The sequence below is a fragment of the Lycorma delicatula genome, chromosome 4 (assembly GCF_047948215.1).
Source record: "Lycorma delicatula isolate Av1 chromosome 4, ASM4794821v1, whole genome shotgun sequence".
Lineage (NCBI taxonomy): Eukaryota > Metazoa > Arthropoda > Insecta > Hemiptera > Fulgoridae > Lycorma > Lycorma delicatula.
The window spans coordinates 211,630,294-211,644,616 of NC_134458.1; the positions used below are offsets into that span (position 1 = coordinate 211,630,294).

The 14,323-nt window shown below is 28.7% G+C and overlaps 1 protein-coding gene across 1 annotated transcript in view; it reads right to left on the reverse strand.

Annotated features, from left to right (window-relative positions):
• skd (mediator complex subunit skuld) overlaps positions 1 to 14,323 on the reverse strand; it is a 105,536-nt gene that overhangs the window by 14,947 nt on the left and 76,266 nt on the right. Inside the window, exons 16-21 of the mRNA XM_075365145.1 lie at positions 11,582 to 11,805; positions 10,294 to 10,458; positions 9,538 to 9,709; positions 6,851 to 7,143; positions 5,881 to 6,072; positions 4,173 to 4,420 (exon numbers count right to left, since the gene is read on the reverse strand). Of these exons, the coding sequence (XP_075221260.1) occupies positions 4,173 to 4,420; positions 5,881 to 6,072; positions 6,851 to 7,143; positions 9,538 to 9,709; positions 10,294 to 10,458; positions 11,582 to 11,805 (1,294 nt within the window). The remainder of the gene's footprint in view (positions 1 to 4,172; positions 4,421 to 5,880; positions 6,073 to 6,850; positions 7,144 to 9,537; positions 9,710 to 10,293; positions 10,459 to 11,581; positions 11,806 to 14,323) is intronic.

Genomic DNA, 14,323 nt, shown 5'->3' on the forward strand with positions numbered 1-14,323 from the left:
CATAGGAAATATGATAAAAGAAAAAAGATTATGAGAGGATAATTGTTTTATTTCACACAAAATATTTATGATTAAGAAAAATTATATTTCATAACAAAATTTTACATTAAAAAAAAATTAAGAGAAATTCTGCATTAAAAAATAAATATTTTAACCCTTTGGTACTAGTTTTGATGCAAACAAGCCAACCAGGAGAGGTCTCCTGGCTATGTTATGTTGCCTTTTAAAACAGTTGAATTTATCTAATAATTAAATTGAATCGGCTTCTGTTAAAGTTAAGTGTAAACTTAACTAAATTACTGTGTGCAATTCTAAAGCATGTACACATACAATCACAAGCACCCAAAATCAAAGTGTTATTCACTTCCATCTTGATAACCGTTAATCATAAATTCTAAGAAATATCTTAGATACTATAAATACAAGTTAGATCAAGCATGACTGTTTAACTAACATAGAGAACAAACAAAAAATTAACAGACGTTCAATGAATGTAGAGAAACACAGAAGAATGCCTGATTTAGAGTTCTATTCTACTGCTTTTATAAAAATATGACATTAAGATGCAGTTAAAAAAATTTTCTAATACACTATATAGAAGCATATGCTTGATGCAAAGCCTAATGTGCCTCTACATCCTGTATTTAGTACAAGTGAATGAAACTACATGAGTACAGTAGTAGATCTTAGTCAACATGACACAACCTTTTACAGATATCGTTACAAAACTAAAAGGTTAATCGACTGTAGAATCTTAAAAAAAAATAAAATATATATATATATATACACTTCTCTTTATACTTTTAAAAAAACTAAATTTTTCATGAATTTCAAACACGTATTAGGATTTATGTAATCCTCGAGAAGATTACTATAGTAATCCTTGTGTAACGAAACTGTACAGCGATAAAATATGAATTCATCATGGATGAGTTATACCTCAGTAGTTTAGGCTGAATTATTCTCTGTCGCTTCGAAGTGCAAGTACAATTACTGTTTTATGCGTATAATATTGTACTGTAAGCTATCACTTGTCTAGCGCCATGGCATGCCAATAAACAATTAAAAATTTTGTTTAGTTTTTGTTATTGATGTTTATAATAACATCATTTGTAATGCTTATTATGAATATTCATTCACTGAAAGAAAGTATTTCAGTCTGTGTTATCGTGTTACTCCTTATTGTAAGATACAGTTTTATAGTTCTTTATTTAAGTTTTATTCAGGGTTATTTTCATTAATTTACCCAGTGTTTTTTTTTTGCCCATCAGGTTTTAACGAGTGGAAATGTAAACCAGTAAAACCAATCTGAAATAAAATAAAATCAGTAACAAATATATATATATAACCTTAAAACAAGATAACCCTGACACTGCAGTCAGACAGATTGCTCGGAAAGCATGAACAGCAGCAGATGTTAATGAAAGAACAATTTTTAATATAATAAAGAAACACAAAATTGATGGTAAACATGTTAGCCCAAAAAAGACTCGGCATATGAAAACAATTGAAAAGTTGGACGATTTTATTAAAACTACTATAAAAAAAAAAGTCTATTCATTTTATTTCAATGATGAGCTTCCTAACTTGAATAGAATATTAAATGCCGTTAATATTGATTCTGAACTGTCAAATTTTTCTATAGGTAAATCATATTTTAAAATCAATGAATTTTCTTTTCATGTCCAGAAAAAATAATTATTGATTGAACATGAAGATATTATTTCATGAATATCTAAGAGGAACATTTAGGAGAAATTAAGTGATTTTATGAAGAAAATAAGACAATGTATTATCTAGATGAAATTTGGGTTAATGTGGGACATGTATGGGTGGATAAACAAATAAAGAGCACAAAAACGCTTTTATGGAAGGTTTGATAGCCAAGGTGAAACTCCAGCCGGAGAAGGTAAATGATTAGTAGTAACAAACATAGCAAGTGAAAATAGATTTTTAAATGGTGGTTTATGGCTATTTGAATCCTAATCTTCTTCAGAGTATCACGATGAAATGAATGGTGACAATTTTATACAGTGGTTTAAAAACATTGTTGAAACTGTGGCTGAAGGATCCATCACAGCAATGGAAATGTGCCGTACCATTGCCTGAAAACTGAAAAGATTCCTAATGTTTTGACCTGAAAATTGGAAATTGCTGAATGGTTAAAATCAAAGAAATTCATGTACACTGAAGACATGTTAAAAATAGAACCTATATTATTAGTAAAATTAGTTACAACAAAAATATATTCATTATAAAAGGGATGAAATCGCAAAATTGAAGAAATTGTGTCGTGCTGCATCTTCTTCTATACCATTGCAATTTTAACTGGATAGAATTGATTATGGGCACAAGTCAAAGGCTACATTGAGGGTAATAACATAACATTTAAGTTAAGCGATGTAAAAAATCTACTGATAGAAGATGTTAATGGAATAGATGCATTGGAAAAATGGAAAAATTGTATTCAACATTTAATTAAAAAATAAAACACGGGAAGTGGACAGTTTATATGAAGATATTGTAATACATTTGGAAAAATATGACAATAGCTAAATAGACAGCAGCTTTTTGGGTATTGAAGAAATACACTGAGGTAACAAATATTTTTTCCAGTTTTACTTGAAAAAACTTCAATATAGCGGTAACATACTTTTAAAATTTTTATTTTTAAAATAAATATGTTTTTTTATCACAGTTTTGGAAATTACTTAATAGAACAAATTATTTTTACATCATTTTATGTTAAAAGTAAAGATAAGTGTTTTTTTCTTGGATGGATTGTGCTAAATTAAAATTAGCATCATCATACTGTTAAGTTTTCATTTTCTGCACGCTTACATGAAACAAATTTTAAATAAAACTGAATTTAAAGAACCTATAATAAAAATCTTATTCTAAGAAAAGAAATATATTTTCATGTTATTTACAATCACTGAATTTCCTTAATTTATGTAATTACACATTTACAACAAATTAGTTAAAAAGATGTTGGTAAAGAAATGAAACTGCATATAAAAAACTCCTTGCAATATGACTTTTTTTTTTCTAACTGATAATACAGAGCGATCTAGCAATAAACAATGCGAGTCCCATGTAACAGGTGGGTACAAACCAGGTGATAACTTCCATTTTTAACAGATTTAAAAAAAGGAGGTTATGTATTCTACCCTTATATATGTTTGCTTCTTCACACATAACATTTTTCCTATAAATCCGATTGAAATAAATCTTCTTGCAATCAACGCTTTTCGCGGTGATACCATAATGTTGAAAAAAATTTTTAGGCATAAAAAAACGGTTTGAAAATTGACAAATTTTTTTGCCATTTGGTGGGTATGTAAAGACAATGGGAATCCTGATAATCTATATGTGTGTCAATTTAATGATGTTTTACGATCTTATGTAGGAGAGGTAATGTGAGTTTCTGCACAAGATATGTATTACCGTTCATCAAATTCTATCTTGTCTTAAACCTGTCAGACCCAATACACATTTTATATAATACATAACATCAGTAGGGACAGTGGGAATTCTATATTTGTGTATCACATTACATACTGACAGAGTCTTGATGTCAGTTCCATTTTTTTAAAAATAGTTATTCAATATGATCTCTTAATACAATAACTTTATGCCAATATAATTTGAGTCTCTCGGGTAGAAGAAAAATGTACTGAAAATTAAATTATCTAAGTTTCTATGGTAAATTTAAAAATTGTCAATATAAGAAAAGAAATCTCTTGTTATGAATTGGAGGATGAGTTCTCATGCTGTTACTGAATCATGCATAGTGATATATGTAACAAACATAGATGATCTTCAATTAGTATTTTTCACTATACTTTATAAAGATCATTTTATTTTAAGGAGCTTTTGTGTCTGGATATTTGTTCAGCTGTAGTATCATATCAGTAGTTAATTAAAATAAATAAATAAAAGTAGTTAATATTATTATTTGCTTGGGGCTTTTATAGTTACAAAATGTATAATATAAAAATAAAAAAAAATCAGTATACAAGTATATTTTTTCATGTTAATTAAAGTTATAGAAAACAAATCTGGTTATATTTTATGAGAAAAAATTAACTCTTGACATTTAGTGATTTTTTTTTAAAAGTTTCTAAACTTAAACTTAAGAAAGAAAAATTTCTAATGTATTAAAAAAATACCTGTTAGGTATGTGTACATTAACAGTAGCCTTCTCTAGAATAACACCTTGTTCATCAGTGGCAGTGGCTAACAGCCAATGTTGATCTTCAGAAAGGCAGTAACTGACATATAAAACTGAGCATGGTGTATCACTACTTGCTGTCAATGTATCGCTGCATTCTCCACCACCACCGCCTCCCATTTTCTCACGTCCCCGAGCAAGTACATATGGTGGTGTATATACTCTGTAAGGTGCTCTATTCTTCTCCTGTTAAAGGAAAATAGAAAATATTAATAATTATAATAGAATCAATCATTTTTACATTTTTAACAAAAGAAACAAATTTTGAATGAACAAATTTTTAATTTTGCTTTAAGTGTTAAGGTTGCGGATATTGGTCACTACAAATTCTCAACAGCACGCGGTGAAGTACAGTTGAACATTTTTGATTTTGGTAAACCAATAGGAACCCGTTCATTGAACAGGCAAATTATCCTGTTTGTTCTTCTGGAAATTATTAGAGCTTTTAATTTTCAAATGATAATCCGAGATACTTCTCTTACCCAGTAAAAATATTTTTTTATGCTCTTTTTTTGTCTTTGAGTACTAATTAGTTTTTAAATTACCATTTAACATTATAAATTTAGCAGAATTTTTAATAATGACAGGGAGAATATGTAAGATTTAAACTCGGTAAAAATAAAATTCCTGACGCTTTATAAACGCAGAGTTAGTTAAGTAAATTTTTGTTTATATTTATAATTTGAAGTTAATTTTGAAGATATCTTTATTTAAAATCGATTCCAACAAAAATTATACCAATTTAAATAATTAACCCTTTCCTTTAACAATTTTTTTTCTTCTGTTTAGCCTCTGGGAATTACCACCAGGTATTACTTCAGAGGATGATATATATGAGTGTAAATGAAGTAGTCTTGTACAGTTTCAGGTGGACCGTTCTTGAGATGTGTGGTTAATTGAAAACTCAACCACCAAAGAACACCAGTATCCACAATCTAGTATTCAAATCCATATTCATATAAAAGTAACTGCCTTTATTAGGATTTGAACATTGGAACTCTCGACTTGGAAATCAGCTGATTTGTGAAGATGCGTTCAGCACTAGACCAACTCGGTGGGTTTTTCTTTAACAAATGAGTTAACATCGTGAAACTCTGCTATGTATTAAGTTAAAATCCCAATTTTCAAATGCAAGGGTATATTATACATAAATAAATTAAATATTATTTACTGCAGTATGACAACAGAGTTAAAAAGAAAACTTATAACCAGCTACCATAATGCTACCCATGTTTAACAGGTATGGAATGTGTGACCTTATTTTACTTACTAGTACCTACGGTTTACCAAATATTCAAAGAGTTTATATGTATAAATATAACAAAATAAGCAGCAGACAAACACCAGAAAAGCATATACTCTTGCATGTAGCAGTAAAACCATTTATAAAATTTTAAAATAATTTGCAATTAAAACAATCAAATTACAAATATTGCATAAAATGTTTGATAACAGCACATACTCAGAAAAAACAAAAATCTAAATAACACACATTGAGAAATTTATATACACACCGCTCATCTTAAATAATACAAGGATAAACAATTTTTAAAAAAATCTAATTTTGGTTTTCTGTCTTAACAGTTTAATTTTAATAATAAACCATTTTTTCTATTATCTGAAAAGACAAATATTTTCACACTTACATCTTTACTTTTAAGGAAGAGATCAGTGCATGCTGCTGTACCAAATCCAGTTAGAGCTTTAACATTAGAATTATGCTGCAGTTGTCTTCTACACTGTGAGAACACAGATAAAGCCAATGCTCTCATATGGTCACTCCTACGTTTACGATCACCAGATCGACCTAACTCCAAAATGCTCTCCAATGAAATTATCTACAATCAAGAAAAAAAAGATACTAACTAAATTAAGCTTTAATAATAATATTTACTTACAATTATAACTACTAACAATAATTACTTTATAGTCGTGAATATTTAAATGTTTTTTGCATTTATTTTTGCAAGTTACATAGTTACTATGCATAACTAAAACACTAACTAACAAAACTTAATTGAATGGTAAATACTATAACCACACGTATTGAATTAATATAGCGATTGATCTGACATGAGAAAAATCATTCTCAAAAAAAAAAGTAATAATAATTTCATGCCAGGTTTAGAGAGAAAAAGCTGCTTACAATCTCTTTCTTCGAGCTGAATATACCACTGCACATTAACAACAAATTCCACTGAAAATGCAGTAGAAGATTACCAAGGAAATGGCAGTATAGTAAATATAATTACTTAAAAGAGAAAAATACTTATACCACTTTACATGTGTCATTCCATAAAAAAGACAAGAACAAATAATACAAAGCAAATTAATATACCCTTGTTTCAAAGCATAGTATTGCATATACTTCCTTAACTCATTATAGTTATTTTCAATTCATAATATTTCTCAAACAACAATAAACAAACACTCTCATCTGAATATTTTATTACAAATGAATGCGATTTACTGTACAACTGGAATTTTACCGACTATTTCAGAAAATAGTAATAAACATTTTACAAAAAATAGTCTAATAGTCTAAAAATCAGTCTAAATAACTACAAAAACAACTCCACTTATTTAGTTTTAAACTATATAAAAAAAAATAATTACCTGTAATGTAATATTAGCTCTAACGTTATCTGGTAAATTGGCCTGAACAGTGTTAAAACACCTTAGTAATCCAAGACATGCCAACCGCTGTAACTCAGGACTATCACTACCAAATGTAAATGGTTCAACAAGGTAAACAACAACTGCCGGTGGTTCTGTATCTTCTTCCTCTCCGTGACCACATTCTCCAACACCACTTCCAGAACCACCGAGACCGATTGGCTCAGTACTATTGCGACCATCTTCTGGTGTATTACTGCTACTGTTGCTACTATTACTAGCCTTATCACTTCCTGTACAAACAAACAAAAAACGATAGTAAAATTCATTAAGTTAAAAAAATCCAAAGAGATTAACCAATACCTAAGGACCATTAATATTACTGAAATAAAATTTATTGATCGTAATTTGATCACTAACATTTTTCAACATCAAATTTGAAGTGTTAAAAACTTTTTATGCTAAATGCCAAATAAGAAGCATTCCCAAAACACATTGGAATATCAGAATAGTGATAGTTTACTGTTCCATGTTTCCTGTATAGTTGTCATTAATTAAAATATTTTGAAAAATACATACACAACTATCTGAAAATTCATTTTCACAAATTTTGTGGTCGTTAGGGTTTATGTTTTTGAAATTTTTATTTCTTTTTTGTTTTTGTTATTTGCTGATGTAATTAAAGAATTACATACTGACTGATGATGTGGGATCCTGCAAAAGTCGACTATTGGTATTAGCTTTTTTTAGGTTTTTCTGTTAATGCATTTGATGGTTAAATTGTTGTATTTTGATATACGGGGGACATTCAATAATTAAAGAGAGAAATTAAAGCAGAAATGAAACAGCTTGTAGGAGGAATTTTGTACTTTCATGACTTTAGGTTGGCATCACTGGGATGAGCTGAGAACAGCTGACGGATAAAAATTGTTTTGTTTATAACCTCAGTATTGCATTTAATGATGACATGTCCACATTAGTTGAACAACATTCAGTGATCAGTTTTTTGCTTTCTAAAGGTGAAAAACTGGCTAAAATCTTTTCTCGAATGATTTTCCAGCACAGTGAAAGTTGTATGAACTGTGGATATTTTGATAAGTGGGTAGAACAGTTCAAAAATGATCGAACATCAGTGACCGACGAGCAACATCCCGGCTGGCCAGTTGAAATGTCAACTCCTTCACTTGAAACCTACATTGACAACATTATTCATGAAGACTGACGTATTACAGTTGAACATTATGAAAAACAGTTGCAGTAAGTGTTGGCACATTTTATAACATCATCAGTAACAAGCTCAAGTACAGCAAAACAAGTGCAAGGTGAGTCCCGAAAGAGTTAACGCAACAACACAAGGAAACAAAACTCAAAATGTGTACAGACTTGAAAGAACGTTATGAAAGGGAAGATGACTCTTTTCTAAACAAGATTTTAATATGTGATGAAACTTGGGTTCACCATTTTGAACCAGAGTCCAAAAGACAAAGCATGGAATGGAAGCACATCAGTTCACCTGTCAGAAAGAAATTCAAAACAGAAGCACATCAGCAAGAAAAGTCATATTGACCGTCTTTTGGGATGCCCAAGGTGTTGTCTTTTGAGATTATTTGGAAAATCAGCGTACAATAAACAGTGTCTACTACTCAGACATGCTGATGAAAAAAGTAAAGCCAGCAATGAGAGAAAAACATTGTGGATCTCAAAGAAAAAAACATGATATTGTTACACAATAATGCTCACATTTACACTGCCCAGCTGATCCAAGAAACCATTGGAAAAATGGGTTGGGAGATACTACCACATCCTCCCTACAGTCCAGATTTGGCTCCCTTGAATTTTCATTTGGTCCACTCAAGGGGGCATTACATGGAAAAATGTTCAGCAATGAGGAGGTCAAAGAATTTATGGGAAAGTGGCTCAAACAACAAGACATAGACTTCTTTGGATTAGATATAAAAAAACTAGTTCATCGTTGGGACAAGTGTACTAATATTGGTGGGGATTACGTTGAGAAGCAGTAAAAGTCTCATTTTGTAAAAATACATAGGTTTTTTTCTACATCAATTTGTTTCTTTAATTACTGAATGTTGCTTATATATATATATATATATACATATACATATATTAGAATGCAATAACTCTATGGTTTTTAAAAATTAATTACAAACAAAATGCATTAAAACTGTACTCAGCAGTTTTCTATAGGAATTGGCTTATTTTACATGGCTTCAGCGTTGACATTTTATTCTCCTTTTAAATCCTTCAATTTCCATGACATTATGTGCACTGAAACTTCAGGAACATCAAGTTATAATATTAATTTCTTTCTCAGGGAAAAATTTATTAACTTACCACTTGTTTATCATCCCAATAATAAAAAAAATCAATAAAAACTATTTATTTTCTTTTTCAAAAACTTATCCTAGTAATACTTTAATAAACTTTACTTAATACTTTACTTTAATACTTTAATAAAGAAGCAATTTTCATAAGATATATGTTAAAAACTGAAACTGAAACTGAAAGAAAAAAATTATAACTTGTTACACGATACAGTGAACTAATTAAATAAAACTTTACTTTTATTTTTTACCCAATACCTTATTAACTAAATAATTTAATACTAACAAAAATATTAGAGAACTCTTATTGCACAAAACTAGTAAAGAAACTAAAAAAAAATTGACCTTGTGAATCTGTACCCTTTGGTGTACTAGGAGCTTTATCCTCTGGAGTTGAAGGAGGTGGAGGCATCGGTGAAGGTGCAGGACGAGCTGGTGTACTACCTTCAGGTGGATCAAGTAATGTCCGGTCCATTGGAACCTGTGATAGGTGAGGCGCCAAATGATGACGACATACCTAAAAAAATTTAAATCATGATAATTAAATTTAATGTTAACTAACATATAGAAACTATTTTACTTTCTTCAAAATTCCAGAAATGAGTCTGGCAAAAATGTTGCTGACTTTATTAGAATTTGCATAAAGCTAAAAAGTTTTAAATGCCAGCCCAGTGCTAAAACTTAAAATTGTTTTATCTTATAACCTTATTTATTGCCTTTTCTAAAAAAAGAAAAAAACCTTTTATGTTGTTATTCATTAATAAGTAAGTCATAAAAAAAAATAATGTTCACAAATTAAATTCTGTTCTACGGTATTCTATTAATGTGCAGAAGATATAAATAAAAATAACTTAAAACCGCAGGTGCAAATCCAGTCAGACATCAACACATGCATTACATACAAAACTTTCTAATCAAAACTTTAATATTTTTGGATCTTGAGGAGTTCAAAAAGTTGAGAAATACAAAAATTTAATGGAAGATTGTTCACTACCAAGTTATCACTTCATCTATGTTGTACATTATAACCACAGGGAAAGTAAAAGGTGATATTACAGTAGAAAAAATATAACAAAAAGTAATAAAAAGAAAAATAATTACTTGAGCGTATAGTTTGAGCATATTGGTAGTGTTATTTTCTCCGAGCATTGTAAACCATTCATCAACAGGTTCCTTAGACAATTTAACAGCAGCAGTTTTACCTACTCGAAGAATACCATCTCTTAGCACTTTGGTGATAGGGCAATGTCTTCCTAATCGACACACCTGAAATCAATTAACAATAGTAATGAATTAAAAATTTCTAAAAGTACAATTTAAAATAAATTTTACACTTTTTAAACTTGAAATTAAAAATAAAAATCTAATAATAAAATGATTCTACTTTTTAAAATGGTGAACTACAACAGTTCGAATTAGACTTACAAAAATTATATTCAGTTAAGTTCCAACAACAATACATTTTACATAATTAAATCATTGTGAACAAGACTTGTCTAGTAAGGGTATGATATAAGCTGTAGATGTATTGTCAAGTAAATATTGAGGATAATTGAAGAGGTAGGAACCAGATGCTTCAGACAGTTTTCTCATACCAATTTAACTAATTGTCTATTCCTAGTTACTCCTCGTTAGGAGTACCAGTTTTTTATTTTATTTAACTTTCTATTTATTTAGTTTTATTCTTTCTTTAAAAAAAAAGAAGAATTACAGAAGTATTAAAAACACAATGAAAACAACAAGGAACAATGAAAGTTATTATTAGTTAATGATTTAAATAATGATAAAATACAAATTGTTCATAAAGCCATTGCACCAAACTTTAAAATTTTATAAATTTACTCATATTTATCAAATAAACTCCACACTAAGGGGGAAAACTAGGAATTTTAAGAAAGAATACAATTTAATAAAATTAATCAAAATATCAACTGCAGGATCCTGAATAAATTTTCATTGTATCGGCTTTTAATATGAAAAGATCTGTAAACAAAGATATTGTAGTTCTGTTACTCTCTACTTTCACTATATTCAATCAGCCCTGCTTAAGCTATTACTTACCTGTTGGCAAAGTGTAGAACTGTGTTATCTAGATGAATGATTATTGTATATGCTCTATTTTTTCAGACAAAAACATGTATTATATATTTTTTTCTCTTTATTTTACATTTTTTTATCTATCTGAAATACTTCTACACAAATTTTTGCTAATATTGCCAATATTAAGACCTTTCATATCTAGATTTTTTATAAAAATAGTTATATTATTTACATGAAGAACTAATGCAAGAATTTATTATTGTATTTATAAAAATATTCAGATTAAGTGAATTAAAAACAATAAAATAAAACCTTTTCATTTTGAATCAAATGTTAAAATATAATATACCTCATATGTTGAGCTGAGTTCTTTAAAAAAAGTTCGCACCCTTTGTAACACATAATCATTATCAGGTGCAACAACAACATAAGCGATGTCACGTGCATATGAGTAAGGTTCCAATAAAAGCTTCTCCCAATATTGAAGACCATATGGTGATAATGACAACCAATCCTTTTCATGACCAACAACAAGAGCTGGTATAGGCTGAGGCTCACAGCGATCATCAGTCCCTGAAATCGGAAGAACAAAAATAAATTTGATAAATAAAATAATTTCTTAATTTTTTTCATACAATGTAAACACACACGTGCACACCATGTACATGTTGGAAAACCTTTCTTGCATCATTGGGATTTGTATTTATTGAAATTCCAATGTTACTTCTGGCTGGTGTCATTTAACTGATAACATTAAGAAAATGTGACAAAACAAATCAACTAAAGTTCAGATTTAAAGAAGAAAACAAAATAAATTTTTAAGTTAAAATTAACAGCCCCCTGTTAATAGATACCTAATGTTTTAAGAACTTTTTCCTTAAAAAAAAATATGCTAGGAAAATAAAAAAATTCAAAAGCCCGGCAATAGAAACAAAAATTATCTAGATATTGGGGAGGAAATCTCCGGAATGTAATCCATGAAACTCGCAATGTTGAGAGGGAAGATTATGAAGCTACATTATAAAATGACAGAGAGAGTGCTCTAGAATGTTAAAATAAAATTATGTAATTTCTAAATGGTTCTTGGTTTACTACATACGAGTAAAAAGAAGATAACTTTGATAAACAAATCTTCCAGTAGAAAAGATAGTACTAATATTGATTCTGGGTTAGGTTCCAAGTTAGAACAAGAAATTTTTAAATTGACTGTTATAGTTGTAGACTAACAAAATAAAAAAATAATTTCTCACAATTAACATTATAAAATAAATTAATATACTTCAATACGACTGCTACAAAAAAAATATCACTGGCATATTGGATGATAAAAAAGGAAAACATTTCTTGCAGGATCCAAGAGAAAGATAGCAAGTTTAAAACAAATTTATTTTCTAAAGCATCAATTTAGTATTTATATAATTATGGTAAATTGAATATTACATTGAATATACTTCCAACAATAAAAATGTAAGTAGCAGTTAATGATGTTAAAGAACAATTTAGATTCGGAATAACAGTACAAGGTGAAAAGATAAAGATGCTACGATTTGCTGATGATATAGTAATTCTAGCCGAGAGTAAAAAGGATTTAGAAGAAACAATGAACGGCATAGATGAAGTCCTACGCAAGAACTATCGCATGAAAATAAACAAGAACAAAACAAAAGTAATGAAATGTAGTAGAAATAACAAAGATGGACCACTGAATGTGAAAATAGGAGGTAGAAGAATTTTGTTATTTGGGAAGTAGAATTACTAAAGATGGACGAAGCAGGAGCGATATAAAATGCCGAATAGCACAAGCTAAACGAGCCTTCAGTAAGAAATATAATTTGTTAACATCAAAAATTAATTTAAATGTCAGGAAAAGATTTTTGAAAGTGTATGTTTGGAGTGTCGCTTTATATGGAAGTGAAACTTGGACAATCGGAGTATCTGAGAAGAAAAGATTAGAAGCTTTTGAAATGTGGTGCTACAGGAGAATGTTAAAAATCAGATGGGTGGATAAAGTGACATATGAAGAGGTACTGCGGCAAATAGATGAAGAAAGAAGAGCATTTGGAAAAATATAGTTAAAAGAAGAGACAGACTTATAGGCCACATACTAAGGCATCCTGTAATAGTCGCTTTAATATTGGAAGGACAGGTAGAAGGAAAAAATTGTGTAGACAGGCCATGTTTGGAATATGTAAAACAAATTGTTAGGGATGTAGGATGTAGAGGGTATACTGAAGTGAAACGACTAGCACTAGATAGGGAATCTTGGAGAGTTGCATCAAACCAGTCAAATGACTGAAGAGACACTATATATATATATATATATATATATATATATATATATATATATATATATATATACACACACTATTTTACTGGTATTAATCTTTAAGATTATAAAATAGTGTGTATATATATATATATATATATACACACTATTTTACTGGTATTAATCTTTAAGATTCATATTATTTCTCTGCAATGTTAAATTATATTTAAGTTCTATTAAATAAACCACCTAATACAGAAAAGCGAGATAAGCCATCTTACCTTAATTTTTCATTAAAGTATTTTTGCAGGATCCTGCATCCTGCCATGACTGACATAATTCCGTTATTACATAATAAAAATTTAAAAATAAAAATAATACAATAATGATAATTGTATATTAATCTACATGAGTGCTGCTATCTGTTGCAGATTTTATAAGACCCTCAAATACTATTTGATGGTTTATCAAATTAAAATTTTGTTTGTATTTATATATGTAATATTTTTCTAATATATTTAATTTTGTCATCTTTATTAATTTCTAAATTTGTGTTAATATCAGAATTAGAATATTTATTGTTTATGGTCTGCCATATTAGAAAACCTAATTTATTATTTTTATAATTTCTATAATGATTAAGAAATCTAGTTTTAAATTATTTATTTTCCCTATATAAATAGCACCATAATCATTATATTTAATTTTCTAAATTCCACACAGAATGTTTATTTTATTATTATTTTTAAATATTTTATAATATGGTTATTAGGTTTATATGTCGGTTTAAATAATATTATTATAAATAATTTAACAATATTATTA